The following is a 17,969-nucleotide window of genomic DNA, read 5'->3' on the forward strand; positions in this document are numbered from 1 at the left end:
CTAGGCCCCTTACTGCAGGCTTGGAAACTAAGTTTTTAGTTAAAACTGAAGCCATAGTCTTTAATTCCACAGCGAGGGATCTGGGAGCTACAACATAGCTAGTTGGCTGTTAAGGTTCTGCTTTTATGTCTAAAAAATCTGTCTTGTACTGTTAGTCTGCCCAGAAGAAATTAAAAAAAAAAAAAAAAAAAAAAGAGGAAAAGAGGCTTCTAGGGAATTATCATTCCCACAGCATCCCTTCTATAAACTTCCAGAATCTGACAGTTTAGGAATATGTCATTGAAAAATTGCATTGATGCCTCTGAATTCAGTTTATGCCTCCCCTAAGAAGTCTGTATTTCTTTTTAATTAAATTTTCCTATTAAAATCAAATTAAGTGGTACAAACTTAAGTAATGTGCTGTGTGCCACAATATTTTTTGTGTTTGTTTCCTGAATGTTTTGACTTCCATTGAGAGATAACATACATAATGATTTCCTATTTACATTTTTAGACTATATCTAGACTTCAGTGATAATCTCTCTTATTTTTTTTAATCTGTTTTGAGATGAAGTGATCAGTTGAAAAAAAATTCAAGATCTGGACATGCTATGAATTTGTAGAGGAATTTAAATGATGTTTCTTTGTTTTGCCATTTCTTTTTTATTGTCAAGCAGTATGTAAATTACCTTTCGAACACTACTTAGGAAGCTATTAATTTATTCTAAGTATCCATTGTAAATGTAAAATCTCTCAATTGAACTGCATCTTTATTTATTAAAACTAAGATTCTTTTATACCTTATGTTTTATTTCATACAGATTAACTTTGAATTTCATTTGTCATTTTACCTCCAGGACCACTCTCTTTAAATTTACAATTTGATTTAATCTGGCAGATTAGTGAGATGTGGCTTTATTATTATAAAAAAAGGTCGAGCTTTTCCTTTAGTAGAATTTATTAGTGTGTCCCCTAATTTTTATTCTCTATCAACATCTATGTTAGTCCTTCTGGGAAGGAAACTAAATTTAGAACGCTCCTTAGAACCTTTCTTAGACATCAGTTGTTCCTGAAACACTCTACTTCACCTGACACCAAACCTGGTATTAATAATACATTAGATGTCACGGGCATGTAATTCTAGTTCCCAGCACCTCAAATATATTAATACATTGGGTCTTGATGCTTTCTGAGTCCTTGATCTTGGACAAATCATTAAAGGCTGGAATGAAAGACATAAGTCCGATTTATTTCAGAGTAGTGTTTTAATCATCTGGTTTGTAGTTAGGATTTTAATTTTTTCAATGAGCATTTAATTTATTTTCTTTGTCAATTCTAGTGAGCTTTACATAAGAATTGAAAAAAGTGGTTTTTTTTGTCACATTTTAAACAGGTGCTATCAATGTTACATATGCCACAGTTCCAGCATTGGTCTCCGTAAGCAATCAGACAGAGGGGACCTTGGCTGAACCAGGAGCTGATTATGTAGCTGTTTCTGACTCAGTGATTTTGGAAGAAGGAGAAACATCAGCTGCCATAAATGTTACTATTCTAGAGGTAAATTCTCTATCCTTTCACTCTATACTTATTTGTATGACAACTGAAAAGGAATATTGTGGAACCTGAATCCTGCAAGCTGTATTACTTGAAGCTATCAGTTTTACTGTAAATTAAAAAGACTGCTTTGGTCTTTAATGGTAAAATTACAGAAAGACAATTAATAACAGAAAACAGTGCTACTTATAGTTAAATTAAATTTAACTCTCTCTTTAAGACTATTTTCTGATATTCAGACCAGTGTAATTCATTGCTTGCTGCAGGCTCTTACATTATCAGTGGTTGCTATTTGAGCCTTTTAACTTGAGCAGAAATTTCTTCAGGTCTAGTTCAATGTTACCACAGTCTTTTCCATTAAATGTAATGTCTTGCTTCATAATTAACATTTTATGCAAAAATGTCCTGGGAAAGTGGAAACACAAATTAATTCTAGTGTTGCTGTAAGGTTAGAGACTTCTAGTGTGTTGCTTTTTTGGCAAATTCTGTGATTGTTTCTCAAAGAAAATGAAAAGAATTTGTGTTTTGTGGATTTGTGTTTTGTAGGATGATGTACCAGAAGTGCAAGAATTCTTCTTGGTTAATTTAACTTCAGTGGAACTCATCATGAACCATTCAACTTCCTCTCCACCTAGGCTGGGTAAAAAAAAACTTACAAACAATTATGCTTAATTTTATTTTAATATCAATTGAATGCACATTATATTACTCTGGCATATTATTATTCTACTTGCCACTTCCCAAATAAGACAAAAGGAGACGGGGTATTCTGCAAGAAACATTGTAGAACATGAAGCATAGTCATTATTGCACTGGCTTCTTAGTTTTTAAAGCCCTGTAAAAAACTATACCACAATTTTCACGGAGGAGTTATTTAGTAATTAGCAGTTGGAGAACACAGTTATATCAAAAGTTGCATTGGCAATGTGCTAATGTGATTTTAATTTTCAAGTAAATGACAGAAACAAGTGTGTACAAAGAATTCCTTCAAGTAGTTTCTTTGCTCACTCTTTCAAAAGTATCTTTTTATTACTCTTTATCAGATTTACTTTTAGGAGTCATGATCTGCTGTATTTCTTCTCTTCCACAGAACTTCATTTATTGTTTGGTTATTTAGGTCCACATTTTGCGGCTGAACTCAGTAGCATAGCTGTCATTGGCTTTGAAGACAGTTGGGTTATTCTGTGGCACCAGTGACTAATTATGCTGATTATTTCTAACGTCTTCTATGACTCTTTTTCCCTTTCTTTGCATGCGTATTGAAGTGACAGAATTAATTCGTTACAGACTGAAAGGTAACTTGCAAAACTGATTGTGATGGGGAGACATTGAGCTGTGATAAAATTTAAGACATAAAAAGAGTAACATTAAAGTATGAAGGATTTCCTGGTTTAAATTGTTCTGAGTGCAGTGTAAACTTACCTTCTGCCATAAGTGGTTAGCAGTCTGAGTCATGACCATTTGACTCTGATGTACTTAGGATGATGAAATAATAGTTTGAATCCATGAGGGAAAAGTTTGTTGTCATTATAAAGTGTCACAATTAATTCTGCTATCAGATTATTTTCTAATCTGTATTTTCTTTGTTGTGATTGAGAATTCAAATCCTTGTTGGTGCGGTGCATTTGTTTAGGATTTAGCAATCCTGTACCCCATAGAAAAAATTTAATCTAATTCTAGGTATCTAATATCAAAAGTGATGGGTGTTCTGCACATGATACTGACATGCAATTAATTCTGTCCCTGTCTTAGCCATGTGCATGCAAAATGTAGTGTAGGTCTGGGATGTCTGTGACACACAGTTAAAAACATGGAACTTCAATGATCTGAGACTTCACAGATATGGAGCAGAAACAGAAAATATAAGGACAGTTCTGTTTTCTTCATGCTGTTCTTGCTTCATCCCATCATCTAGAAAACGTGGAAGAAAAGTGGAAGGAATTTAGAAAAGGGAAAATGTTTGATACTTGAGAATTATGAAAGAAAAATTAATAAACTTAATGGATAGAAGAAAGACTTAAGGTGGGCTAAAATGTCAGGAGGGCATCAGAGACGGGGAAAGACGACAGATAGGAAATAAGAGGTCTGATGTTGAAAGCGAAGTATTATAGATCTTGAGTGATTTATGACACAAGGGAAACCACCAGTTATGAAGCCGAAGGGTCTATATGCACTGTAATCCCTATGGATTTCTAAACCTTTCTGCTGTCTGTGTAGAGGTGTTGTAGCTGCTGCTCACGTTCATCACTATCTCATAATGACAGGTTTGGATTAATAGCAGTGATCTTTTACTTTTATTCAGTTTTATCTGATTTAATAGAAATCTCTCTGATGGATCAAAAAATAGTATAGTTACTACAGATTTAGTGAAGTCAATTTGTTTTGTAAAAATTGTCTGTCTTAATTTCTTTTAAATTTTTATTAAAAGTAAATTGACATAAAGGTAGTCATGTTGCTGTTTAAACAAAATAAGGCATTCAGAAGAATCAAGTTCAGAGTGTCAAGTTCTGGTCCCTGAAATTAGTGGAAATTGTTGGTATTAATCTATTACACAGTATTTTCACAGGGCAATACATGCAATTATCTCACAGAATTGTTGTGAAGATACATATGGTTTTATGTAGTAATGTAATGTTATAGTACATGAACTAACTAAAAGGAAATTAGTAATTCTTTTTTAATGGCAGAATTTGTGGTGTGTACCATTAAGGTTTATTATCAGGCAATGAAACATGAATACAAGATGATATACTGGATCATTTATTATTGTTTTCCACTCATTTTTCTTCCTGTATGCAGAATGGCACAGACTGCAAAACATAAAATATCATTGTAATAGAAACGCACAATTAATTAAGTCTTGATGAATTAAGACATAATGAAAAATCTTGCTTTTGTCACCTTTTTTTTTTTTTTTTTTTTTTTTTTTTTTTTTTTTTTTTTTTTTTTTTTTTTTTTTTTTTAATGCATTGAATGTAGTGGTGGTAATTCAAGGCACTTGAATGCCTTGTCATAGTTCTAATAGTAAGCTAGTAAGGACAGATTTTCTTCACGCTTTCCAAGTGTCCTGTGCACTTCATTTTCTCTTCCACATTTTGGAAATGGAAAATTATATATTTCTTCTACAAAATTAGTAGAGATATAAAGAAATGTTTCTGTTAATCTTGAAAATAATTAAAATTAACTCTATTGTTCTTACATATTTGTCCTGTTTTCCTTTTTAGATGTGGAAGGTTTAGCTTCTCAAATTATTATTGATGCTAATGATGGAGTAAGCGGAGTAGTTGAATGGGAAAGTACCAAGTAAGTCTTGTCACCTTGAATAACTCCCAATGGGAGGTAATGATTAGTGTTGCCCAACTATTTTTATTTTCAGTTAACAGTAAAACTCCTATTAATAGTAGGATCGGATCTTTGAGTTGACAACACATCATTCAGTTGGAAAGATAATTCCCACAGTAGAAACCAACATTACAGTATGTTTACTCAGAAATCTCATGCTACCATGTACTTATCTTCACTATTGTCCTTTGGTATTGTGAACTTCCATCACTCCCTCAAGCCTCCATTCAGTGCCCCAGCCTCTGCATCCATGTGAGCAGGTACATTGGCATCTCCCAGAGCTTTTTATCTGATTTCCAGGAGCGAGGAAGAAGGCATCCATGCTCATAGAGGCTTAATCTGTCACTAATAGGTGAAAAGGTTCCTATAGTTCAATTCAATTTTGATAAGGAAAAGAAAGTTATCATGTTAAACCAGTGGTAATGATGCCTTACTGTAATAATGCCTTTTTCTTAAAATGCAGAGGGGGTGATTTTATAACATATTTTTTATTTTTGATTTTTTATATATTTTTATATATATTGATTTATATATATATTTTTATATATTTTATTTTTTCTTTTTAAAATATAACAATTATCTACTATCTTATTAAAAGAACATGCTCAGTGAGCACTGAGAATTTGTCTTGGTTTTTGTTTTAGTTTTGAAGTTAATGAATCTCATGGGAATCTTACCATAATGGCATACCGAAACAAAGGAACTTTTGGCAATGTGTCTGTGTTTTTTTATGCCCAAAATTTGGAGGCACAGCTGGGTTTGGATTTTAATGTGATCTCAAGGGTAAGAAGCAAACTTTAAATCTAGTAGTTTTGATTTCTTCAGTTTCCTCAAAAGAATATCTTCTTATTTATTCTGCAGAATGGACACTAGTACATCTAGATTTCTCAACTTGTTTCAGTTGCTCTGATCATCTGAATAGAGTGAGATAGAGTTCGTCATTTTAGTCTTTCTTTTTTTAATACTGAAGCACTTTTTAAATATAAGAAACACAGTAAACTTTCAAACATCTATTTCAAATCCAATTTTGCTTAGACAAGAGCATATGAGATTTCATGTAAGTTTCAATATGTTTTGAAACAGAACTTTCAAAGTGAATTGCTCTTGCTTGTCCTCTCTCTGCATGGTGCTAAACTATTTAGCTGTTTTGCTTCTTTTTAAATCAACTTATAAGGGACATAGAAGTTACTCCTCTTCTTGCCTCTTCCTTCCTCCCTAGTTAAGACAATTCTACTTTACCTTAATTTAAAAATTCTGTGTGCAGTATCAGCTATTGAATATTCAATGCTTTCTGTGTTTCACTGCTAGACTCTTTTTTTTGCTGATGGAGAAAGGAATAAATCTGTTGTTGTTGTGATTTGTGATGATGATATTCCTGAAGGTGTTGAGAAGTTCCAGTTAATTCTAACAAATCCCTCATTTGGCCTGGAATTAGGGGAGAACACAACAGGTAAAACTTAGTTTTGACGTTCTCACTCTTCAGAATTGTATCTCAGTCACTTTAATTTCATTCTTCTGAATAACCATGTTTTAGAAAACACCAGTGCACTCCTATTGTAAATTATTAAACTAATTTGAAAGTTCTTAAACAGCCCCATGAAAAATGTAAAACTAAGAAAATAATATGTAAAATAAGGAATTAGAAAATGCAAAAGCTGGATGTTTAAATAGGAAAGTCTATATTCTCTCTTTCTAGAAATCCTCCTAGAGAAAGCAAAATACTTACATATTCTGTTAAGTAATATCAGGGACATAAAAGCAATACATATATATCAAAGAAAGAATGGATTTATGAATGTATTTTTTTATTTGTATATGTGTACAATTATATTTTACTATGTTAATTAAAGCGTATTTCTCAAATTTCTTATATTTATTTCTCAAAAGCCACAATTACTATATTTGCCAATGATGATGGACATGGAATTTTGTCGTTCAATAACAGTGATCACTTCTTCCTAAGAGAGCAAACAGCTCTCCATCTGATGGAAAGTGTTGCAGTATTAAATATTATTAGAGAACCTCCTCAGGGAATATTTGGAACAGTGTCTGTTCAATATCTTGTAAGTGAAATTAATTCTTCAGAGCCATCGGTGGATTTGACCCCATCTCAAGGATACATTGTGCTCGAAGAGGGAGTCAGATTTAAGGTAATATGACAGTTACAATACAAAAAGTGAAGAAGACTTTTTTTTAAAATCTATTTGAAAGATTTCAGCAATTTTTTTTTTTTAATGTATTAATTTTTTTTCTTATGTTTTCCTTAGTTCTCAGAATAAACTGAGTTGTGGAAATGCAGAAGAATTGAATATGCTTTTCTGTAGATATTTCTCTCTTTGTAATAGTTCAGGTAAACTGAAAGCAATATAATGGGTATATAATATTATGTGTGTTTACGGCCATTTATTTATATGTGTTCAGTATGTAGCTGAAAGACAAACTTTGACATGAAGTAAAAATTTATTACTGTAAATAATGATGGTGGAATTAAAAATACCATTCTTTTATGTGGCCTGAACTGAAGAGAGTATGATGCCGTAAAGGCAAAAGGTAAACAGGTTTCAGAGTTTTAGAAATTGAAAATTACGTATTTTTCTGGCAGTATTAATACTGCTACTTCTGTACTGTCCCCACAAGAATGTCAGCTAGAAAATGAGCTATATTAAGTGTGCCAGTAATAGGTTAGTATATTATTGTTAGGGGAGTAGAATCTGAAACAAGAAAGTTTCCTTTCTGGGAACACTGATTTTCAGTTTCTGAACCTAAAATGCATTTGGCACCTCAGTGACGGCCAGTTTAGCAGATCTGTGAGAAGCAGGAAATAAAAGATTTCTAAGCAGTCTTCAAATACGGTTTATTGCAGAAGTAAAGAGATATGTAAAATGTTGTAAGCTCTATTTTAGTTCCAAATCTGTTGTTACTAAATAATTTTTCTAAGGCAAATCTACATGTACTACTGTAACTTTTACCTTTTCAGGTAATGGGGAGTGAAAACACCCACTTCTTTCTAGACAGTTCTCTGCTAATATGAGACCACCTTGAGACAATCCTTTTCTTATCCACCACGGTGCAGTAGAGGGCATAAAACATCAAGAAGAGATTATTTCAACTATTACTCTACTGCCTTTCTTTCCTTCTTTGATCCCAGTACGAGAAGTGTAACTACTCTGTTGCCCATGAATTTGTTCAGTTGTCAACTAAAGTAAAGTAAACCCAACTTGACTGAGCTGCATTAGGGGATCAGGTAGATATATGGGGACTATGAATTGCCAAGAAATGTGTGGAATAAGTACAAAACAGAAGTATGAAAAAGGATCAAAACTTGTTACATTTCAGGGAATCTTATTATAAGAGGAAAGAGGGGAAGGGAAAAATAAAAAGAAAGTGGATATGCTCACATTAGTGTTGTGCTAATGGAGGTTGCCAGAGGGATTACTTTAGAACCCCAGCATGAATTGTTCATGCCTTACTCCTGCCTTCTCCAGTTTCAAGAGCTGCTGTTGGGCTGCCCTGCTGTCCAGAGCTGTCCAGAAAAATAACAGAAACAGCAGCGTGGCCTGAATAGCATTGTCATTGTTAGCTGTCAAGTCTCAGCAGCTTTCTATGCTTGTTTCTTGTCAGACACTGCATATTTCTGCAATCCTGGATGAAGAACCAGAATTGGATGAGCACTTTATTGTCACCCTGTTCAATCCAACTGGAGGAGCCAGACTAGGCACCAGAGTGCAGATTATGATTACGATATTACAGAACCAGGCTCCACTGGGGCTTTTCAGCATCTACCCAGTTACAAATAGGTACTGAACCCTAATTCAATTAAAAGGAAGTTTTTTCATATTCCATAGATGGTTTCCCTTTAAAAAATTTAGTAATCCAGTTGTAAAATTTATGATTTTAAAAACTACGCTATTTGTCAAATACTATTACTGCTATACAGAAGAATTGAAAAACATGTAAAATGGACTGTTCACCATTAGAAATGTTGATTTCTCTATACATTTTTTTTTATTGTTAAACCTCATGCCATTCCTTGAAGCAGTCATTAGCTTCATTAGTCCCCAAGCATTTTGCTAATAGTAATTGATATTAAGAATTCCAAACCATAGACCAGTGCCCTGGGAATCAGAAATTTTCTAATTTACTTATTTATTTAAATGTGTGTAAGATGCACCCTCACTCAGGGCTACTTTTCAGAAAAAAAATGAGCCATCTTACTTGGACAAGCTCAAGAAGTGGCCCCTGGGAATCTTATGAGGTTTGACAAGACCAAGTGCAAAGTGCCGCACATGGGTCACCCTCACTGCAGGCTGGGGGATGAGCAGATTGAGAGCTGCCCTGCCCCAAAGGATGTGGGGGTGCTAGTTAGGGGCTGGACGTGAGCCAGCCATGGGCACTCCCAGCCCAGACAGCCAAGTGTGTCCTGGGCTGCATCCAAAGCCCTGTGGGCAGCAGGGGAGGGAGGGATTTCTGCCCCTCTGCCCTGCTCTGGTGAGACCCCACTTGAAGAGCTGCCTCCAGCCCTGGGGTCCTCAGCACAGGAAGAACATTATGCTGTTGGAGCAAGACCAGAGGAGGCCGCTCAGTTGATCAGAGGGATGGAGAACCTCTGCTATGAGGAAATGCTGAGAGAATTGGGATTGTTCAGTCAGGAGAAGAAACAGCTTTGGGCTGACCCAGCTGCAGCCTTCCAGTATCTGAAGGAAGCCTGTCTGAAAGTTGTAGATGGACTTCTGGCAAGGGCAAGTGACAAGACGAGAGGGAATGGTTTAAAACTGAAAGACAGTACATTCAGATTAGATACTGGGAAGAAATTCTTTACTGTGAGAGTAGTGAGGTACTGGCAAGGGAAGCTGTGGATGCCACATCCCTGGAGCTGTTCAAGACCTGGAGCTCTGAGCAATCTGGTGTAGTGGAGGATTAGGGTCCTCTATGGTCCTCCTTAACCACCGTGATCTAGTCCTTGTTTATGGCCGGAGGGTTGGAACAAGGTGATCTTTAAGAGGTTTTTGCAACCCAAACGTTTCTATCATGAGTCTATGATATGGAATGATGTTTTCAGAAATCATTCAGCTTTACCCATACAGTCAGTGTGTTAAATTTCAGGCTGGTTTAAGATTTTGTTGAATTTCCCATGATTTTGTCGAGGTCTTGTGTGAAGAAACATTGGGCAACCTTAATTAGTATCACAGATCAAACCCAGTATTTTCTTTCTGTTGCATATTCTGTGCTGAAAGTGTACAGTAATAATCCTATTCTTATACTATAAAAATAATACTTCTTAAAATTTATTTTCACAATTCTCAAATTTAGGACAAATGTCTTCACAGTTGAAGAAGCGAACACTACAGTTTATTTGAAAGTTTCACGGAGTAACGGGCTCAACGTGTCTGTGAGTGTTGAGTGGGAGACATTGTCGGATACTGCGTTTGGCATCAGTACGTTCACTTTATCAAGAGCATCCGTTGCTATTTTCAAAGTGGAGATAGCTACAGAGTAACCAAACGTACAGGAGATATAACTTCAGAATGAAAATTCACTTATAATATTCCTATGATATCAAAATGCATTAGGGAAAAGATCTTGGCTGCTTAAGAGTCATTGTAGTGGTTTTATGTTCACCAAATTCTGGTTGCTAAATTTAGTGTTTATTCTTTTTTCTGTGGGAGAGAGATTAGGACAAAAAGCAAAAGCAGGCTCAAGCTTAAAAATGAACAAAATAGTTTTATTAACACACACTAAAATAATGAAAAAAAAAGAAAAAAAGTTGGGAAAAAGAAAACCCAAACCAAAACAGAATGAAACTTCCCTCCCTCTACAAACGATTAACTTTCTTATTAAACAACATAGAAAGACACAACTTGTGATTTTCAGTCATTTTCACTATTTAAACATAATTTTCCATTACTTTAGGAGAAGAGTATCTCTAGAGTTCCATGAAGACATTTGCCACAAGACAAAATAGTCCCGTGGCTCCCAATGTCACACATTTGCAGCCGCCTGGAATTTTTGCAGACTGTGATGTTCTATCAGCAGCCTTTTTCTTTGGCCACTTATAGACCTCTCAGTTTATTTGGGGCACTATTTACGAATACTTCTTTTAGTCTAAAATCATCTTCGTCTCAAAGGCCGAGACCTCCTCGTAACCCAGGAGCAGGGGCTTTAAAGGTTCCAATTAAATCTCAATCACATCAGTCCTCAGTTTTGATTAGAATTAGCATTCTCCCCAACAACACAAAGATGCTACAAAGAACATTCCATTTCTCTATAGTTTCCCCCAGAGAAGTCCAGTTAAAAATGTCCACTTCTTCAATCCTATTCCAATAACATTATCAGTTCTTGCACTTCTAATCCACTGACCTCATGCGGTGTCTGCTCTATGTACCCTCTGTTTTCTTCCTTCTCTCTCTCAAGGAAGGGTTGTGCTTTAGAAGTTCCATGTCGCTAGGAAAGTGTTAAATCTGCCCCGGGCTGCAGGGCTGTAGAGATGTAAAGCTGTGCCAATAGGGAAACTGGTAGAAGTCCTTTCTTCCACCCCCCGGTCTCATCCAGGGCTGCCCGGCGCAGAGCTGCCACAAAGCTGTAAGCATGTGGCATATGTGGCATTGCTGAGCTGTCCTCTCTTCTCTCCCGCTGGCAGCCAGGAGAAAGGGGCTCAGCCCGGGCCGCTCTCTAGTGCCGGCAGCGGCTCCCGGAGGCCTGGCCAGGCCCGGCCCAGCTGCCCAGAGAGCAGCAGGGCCTGATCCGGACCCCCTGCCACCCACCATGTTACATCACGGCTATCTCTCATATGTAATAGTAATATATGAAAAATTAATTGTTTAACTCTCAATACAACAGAGGTGCTATACCATTTCCATGCATTTACATGCACTTATACCAGCTCTTTAGAGACAACTCAGAATATAGATGAGGCATTTCGAGCATGGTGCTAAAAATGTCAAGATTGTGGTTTTGACCATTATATGAACATTCATTTAAGAGCTCGACTTGATAATCCTTGTGGGTCCCTTTCAACTCAGAATATTCTGTGATTTCTGATACTAGATTTGGTTTTGGCAAATAAATAATGAAAAGGGTGTTGTAAAAGACTTTAAAGATAAATACTTTTGTCTTATACTGTATTGCAGGGGGTAGTATCAGTGTTCTGTCTGTCTCGCAAAGCTTTGTGGAAGAGTCAGCGGCTAGCTGGTGTTTCTTTCCATCGGAAGAAATCCTGTATGGTGTGCTGTTGCGTTCACCTCCATATGTGTTTTCTACTCTCTACCAGTGGAAAGGAGTTTTTGTTGCCATCGAGGTAAATGCTTGCCTACATGCACCAACCACGCTGCTTAATAAAACCTTGACATTTCAGTTCTACTCTTTTGTTCCCCTCTCAGAATTTCAGTATGTGGAATCCTAAAAGCTGTGTGTCTTTCCAAATCCATGCCCATCCCTACCTTGTGATTACTCATGGAGGAAACAGTCAGGGAGCTTCCAACAGCAGTGTGTATGCATTCATGCCTGGACGCAAACTATTGAAGGTAAATCTGTTACTTAAAATATCATTAAATAATGGAGTTGAAGAGGACTTTGTGAGACCCTTCTCTCCAGCTATGTTTTGGGAAAAGGCATTCTGTTCTTGGCTAGTTTGGCCACTGAACTGATGTAAGTTATTGTCATGGTTTAGGTCAGGACGGGGTTAATTTTGCAGTAGCCAGGACAGGACATGGCTGGAACCAAGAGGTTATTCTCTTCCACTTCATGCCATTTTCTCGGGATGGGGGAAAGAGGCCCTTCTGGGGAGTGGGGTAGTGTGGGCACAGTTTCATGTATTGACGCGTTGTGCGTAGTGAGCATTTTCACATGTGAATCTTTGCCTCTCTTGCATCCTCTGCTATTATTATTGTTGGTTTTACTATTCATTTTCTCATCATGTGTCTGTTTGCAGTAAATTGTCCTTAACTCAACCCGTGATCTTAATCTTTTGTGTTTCCAATTCTCTCCATCCCACTGCAGGGGAGGGGAGTAAGAGGCAGCATGGTTTGCAGTGTTTCAGCAGGAGCACTAGATTGAGAAATACCATTCCTAAACCATGACAGTTATTACAGTTTGTTGTCTAGTTTTTTTATAGTCATATTTTGAGGGTAAGATAAAATGACCTTGGAAATGAAGAAAGAAATTGTGGAGAAATGAAGTCATAGAGCATTTTCTGAAAAATGTATGATAAGTAATATTAATTTTGTAAAATAACCCCACATATATTTTTAAAATTATAAAATTACATCTATGACAATTTTTGTACATTATTTTTATATCTGTTTTATATGTAATTTTACAGTTTTTTAAAAATATGTATGTATATGTATAAACTTGAACTGACTTCCAAATACCATTTTTGTCATATTTTACTTCTAGTTACAGACCCTCTCTATTTTGAATACCACACTGGTCAAACATTTTGCTGTGGATGGGGAAGACTATTTGCTTTTTGTGAGTGATACCACTAGTTTCAGTTCCATCAAGGTTAGAATACACTTGTCTTCCACTGCTTTGATATAGGTAGTTTGGTTAGTTTTCAGTTTGAAATATGAGGGAAATACACAAAAAAAAGTAAGTATGTATTCCTGAAAAATTAGTTATGTTTCTAATACATAAGTATTTCTATTAGATTTATAAGACATAGAATTCTAGACTTGTTTAAATGTAACAACGCTCCGTACATTAGCATGTAATTTAGACTTGGTTTGATTATATTGCTACTGTCATTTCTGTTTTGAAATCTATTACGTTAAAGAACTATAGGAATAGAAATAGCTTCTGACCAAAAACCTGTTCATCTGAAGAAAAAGAACAGGTGCTTGCAGTAAGGTCGTTACTTTTAGTTGCTTATTAGTGTGCTTCCACAATAATGTGGGATCCACCATAGAAATTAAGAATTCAGTTAATTATGTCTTCCCAATTTTTCATCAAATCACTTAATATCTTTTTTCTTAATGTTTGTTATAAATATATAATAAAATACATTTTCGATTTTTACAGGTTTTCTGGTGGAACAAAGGTATATTTGTGATGCATCATCAACTTCCACTTTACAGAGCTCTGAACATTGCCTTGTTTCCCCGAGGAGGCATTATGTACTTAATAGTTTATTTTTCAAATACCAGCCAGAATCTGATCTTGTACCAATGGCTGAATAATGAGTTTAGGAATCTTCATCAGTTACCAGGAAAAGAAATAGAACATATGGAGGCCTGGACTTCTGGATCTGATATATATTTAATTGTTGCAAAAGGTATTTAGCAGAAAACAAACACTGAATTTGCTAAGTGTATGCTGGCTTGTTTGATAGCAAAGGCATTTGGAATAAAAATGGTTTAGACAGAGATTAAAATATTACTGGAGGGAGACAATTTGCTGAAAAGCGACTTTTCAAAGTAATCGGTACTTTGTCCTTCAGAAAATGAAAATACTGTGTTTGTTCTCAAATATTTATGAAACTAATGAAATATTTTCCCAAGAACAATAGGAAATAACTCCATTCATCTGGGTGCTAATTGCACCCTTTCTAAGCTTTTCTGAGCTTTCTTTTATGCAAAGATCATTGTTTAGCGAAGAACTTTTTTTTTACAAGTATGACACTTCCAACATTGTTTTATGTTAGCATCGCTATGACTATTTAAAAGTGTATATTGCAGTCTGTAGGTTTCTTTGCACTTGACTGTTGTCTGCTGGGATTTTTAGTATTCTTATATATGAATGTATGCAGAAAAGCCCTTAAATTGTGTCGTGGAATACATCATCTAATGGGATATCATGCTATGGAGTTACGCAAGTAAAAAGGAAGATAAAATCACTGATCTCACTGTAATTGAAGCTGCCAATCTCTGCCTTTGAATGGCCACCAGTGTGTGATTTAATTATCAGACAGCAACATAATGGTAGGTTTTGTCATTTTTCTCCTTTGTAGAAACTGGAAATTCTGAAATTTTCATCTGGGAGACGGGGCAGTCTGCCTTCAGACACTTTCAGTCTCTTCCAGTCTCTGGTGTAAGAAACATCCATGTTTTCATGCCTCCTTCAGGTTTAGGTAAGATTTCGTTTAGAGTACTGGAACTGAAGAAATATGTGTATTCAATTTTCATACTATGTATCAGATTTTAAGAGGTACTTTAGCAATTTTTCTGCCAAGGTAATTTCTGGTGTTACAAGAACTTTTAAATGTATCACTGAGTATTTATTTTTTTCTCTTCCTTGCTCAATGTAGTTCACATCTTCCTCTCTGGTAAGGACACAACAGCACTGTACTCCTGGAACTCTGAAGGAAACCAGTTCTCTCTGATGCTGGAAGCCCCATATGCAGATCATATCACTTCCACTACTGCAAGGTCTCTGAACTCCAGCAAGAGCTTGATTGCTCTTTCTGTAGAGTCCAGCTCGCAGATTTATGAGCTGACAACTATCTCCAGGCAGTCAGATTTTATACCTAGGTAGGTTTTTTGGTCTGTCTACCACCTCTTGCATCCCTTTTTCTGTGACTGCCTTTTTGTTGCCATTATAGACACCTGTGTGTCGTATGTTTATTAACACTAGGATATTAGGATATCCTGATATCCTAATAACATTAGGATAACCTGAAGTCAAACTTCTCACAATTTGCTTTAAAATATGGAAAAAAAGGACTTGCAGTTAAACTTGATATTGAAGCTTTTATTTAGGATAAATTAAATTATGTTACATTAATAAGATATATCAGTTACTATATATTCTATTGTAATTAAGAAAAAAACCAAACCCAACACTGATCCCACAACCTTTAAACCTCATTGACTTACTCAGGAATAGAAACAACAGTTTCAGCATCAAAAATGCAATTTAAATTTCCAGTAGTGCTTTTGAAGCTCGTTAATCATATCCTCAGTTTATAATTACTTGATGTGTTTGCTTGTATGCTAGTTCAGGTGAATTGATATTTGAGCCTGGGGACATGGAAGCTGTGATAGCAGTCAATATACTGGATGACATCATCCCAGAGGAGGAAGAATGTTTTCAAGTGCGGCTAAAAAACCCTAAAGGAGGGGCAGAGATTGGTGTTCACAGTTTTGTTAACATAATTATTCCTCCCAATGACAATGCCTATGGAGTCATTGCATTTGCTCAGGTAAAACTTTTAAGGTAAATTATTAAAATATGTATATATAATTTCTGAATAACAGAACACGAACATACTAAAATTGCATGTGATGGGATTCTTTTTCTAAAGTCTTTAGCAACCTGAGACAGAGGGGCTTTGACTTCCATTTAGCATTGTTACTTGGTTACACAGATGACAGGTAATAGAAACTCAGTTCTAAAAACTAAAAAGTTAGTTTTCAGATGGCATATATAATATCATCATAGTTTCTACTAATTGGTTAATCAAAGGAATTAAGTAAAGATACTTTTCCTCTAAAATAGTTATGCCACAGGATGAGCCCATCTGCTGAACAAAATAAAAACTTTGGAGAAAATGTCAGACCTGAAGGTATTATTTGGAGTTGTGATTCTTAAATCATCATGTATTGTAGAAGTTATGTAAACAGGTATATGTACTAAATGCATAATGAAGGTATAAAACACAGAAGAATCATCACTGAAATGAAACATTGCATCTGGACTTGTGTGAGGAGGAAGAATAATAGTAAAGTAACAGCACTAAAAATATGTCTGCCTTGAAAGTCTACATGTTTGTTACCTGCTTCACATGATTTGGACATAAAATATCGTACTAAAAAAAAATTTTAAAACCATCGAAGTTTTGCCGAGGATGAAGAGGTCTGATGTTTCAAATTCTTATGTTTATGAAATTTGGGCCTGTTGAGTATTAAGATATATAAATTTAATCAGTAGACTTGCATTTAGCTGCTTAAGAGTAATTAATTTATTGATGCCCAGTGTCTCTGGCACCCTTTGAACATCCTGTTCCCTAAAGAAACATTTTTTTCTAACAAAATAATACTTTGGTTCTGCTGCTGTATGTTTTCCAGAGTTCTTTATTTAAGCAAATTGAAGAAATGGAACAGGACAGCTTGATCACCCTGAATATTGAACGTTTAATAGGAACATATGGACGAGTTACAGTAGAGTGGATCGCTAATGGGAGCATAAATGATGTATTTCCAGCTTCAGGAATGGTAAATTAATAATATCACTGTTATTGAGGAAGCACTGACTGTATTGTTTCAAACAATAGATAAAGATGTACTGAGTGAGAAGGACAGTACATGTTAGATTACTGCACTTTTCTGTTAATCCCTGCTTCCTGGTCCTTTCCTGTGATTCTAGCAGTTTCTGCTTCTGGCTGGCATGCAATACAGCAATATCACTCTAACACTTCTAAAACCTTTTATTGCAATGCTGTCCAGGCACTGGAAATGTGTATCTGTAGTATCCTATTCCCATCTTCCTTCCTGCTGTGAGATTCAGCTACTATGTCCATTTGCATAGGTGGGAATCTGGGATTGTTTACTTTTTCTCCTGTCCTTCTCAGTACAGTGAAGAACTTAAGTGGCCCAGCAGAATATAAAAAGCCCCAGGTTTTTTGTGTTTCTGAGACTTTTAGATTCCCAGCCATGTTAATACCCATTTTTTTTCCTGTGGCCAAAATTCTTTATAAGTTTTAGGACTGACAGGAGCCAGTTTCTGTAAATCAATCCTCCACCTAGTGGTTGTCTATAGCAGACACAAAGCCCAAAGGAAAATGAAATGAAAAATAAATGGACTAGAAATCAAGGATGCCAGAACAATCATACTGAAACTGCTAGTGTACTCAAGCATTCTAGCTACATACCACATGAGTACACTGCATAGCTTTGCAAGCAAGAAGAGCCAGAAAGGTATATTATTAAGTAGAAATTTCTGTTTGTCCTACACATTATGTGTAGCCTAAGTGTTTATTAGACGTGTCTTCCTTGTTGAGAAAGATCTAATGAAGTGGCAGGCCCTTTGAATTTAAAAATAAGAATATAGATAGACAAAGCGTGTATCAATCATTTTATCTGAAGAAGAAGAAAAAGATGAGTAGCCATTTCTTCACGTAGCAGTAATTTTAATAGATACTATATGTTCATCCTTCTTTT

At 35.6% G+C, this 17,969-nt stretch overlaps 1 protein-coding gene across 1 annotated transcript in view; it reads left to right on the top strand.

The window, feature by feature from the left end:
* Positions 1-17,969, top strand: part of ADGRV1 (adhesion G protein-coupled receptor V1) — a 279,799-nt gene that overhangs the window by 87,014 nt on the left and 174,816 nt on the right. The window contains exons 39-55 of the mRNA XM_058424189.1: positions 1,373-1,536; positions 2,080-2,173; positions 2,799-2,828; positions 4,758-4,836; positions 5,520-5,658; positions 6,184-6,325; positions 6,763-7,025; positions 8,497-8,672; positions 10,186-10,310; positions 12,003-12,169; positions 12,252-12,395; positions 13,270-13,377; positions 13,894-14,146; positions 14,822-14,941; positions 15,119-15,341; positions 15,808-16,012; positions 16,878-17,024. Of these exons, the coding sequence (XP_058280172.1) occupies positions 1,373-1,536; positions 2,080-2,173; positions 2,799-2,828; positions 4,758-4,836; positions 5,520-5,658; positions 6,184-6,325; positions 6,763-7,025; positions 8,497-8,672; positions 10,186-10,310; positions 12,003-12,169; positions 12,252-12,395; positions 13,270-13,377; positions 13,894-14,146; positions 14,822-14,941; positions 15,119-15,341; positions 15,808-16,012; positions 16,878-17,024 (2,579 nt within the window). The remainder of the gene's footprint in view (positions 1-1,372; positions 1,537-2,079; positions 2,174-2,798; positions 2,829-4,757; positions 4,837-5,519; positions 5,659-6,183; positions 6,326-6,762; positions 7,026-8,496; positions 8,673-10,185; positions 10,311-12,002; positions 12,170-12,251; positions 12,396-13,269; positions 13,378-13,893; positions 14,147-14,821; positions 14,942-15,118; positions 15,342-15,807; positions 16,013-16,877; positions 17,025-17,969) is intronic.

This window comes from Hirundo rustica, chromosome Z (genome assembly GCF_015227805.2).
Source record: "Hirundo rustica isolate bHirRus1 chromosome Z, bHirRus1.pri.v3, whole genome shotgun sequence".
Taxonomy (NCBI): Eukaryota; Metazoa; Chordata; class Aves; order Passeriformes; family Hirundinidae; genus Hirundo; species Hirundo rustica.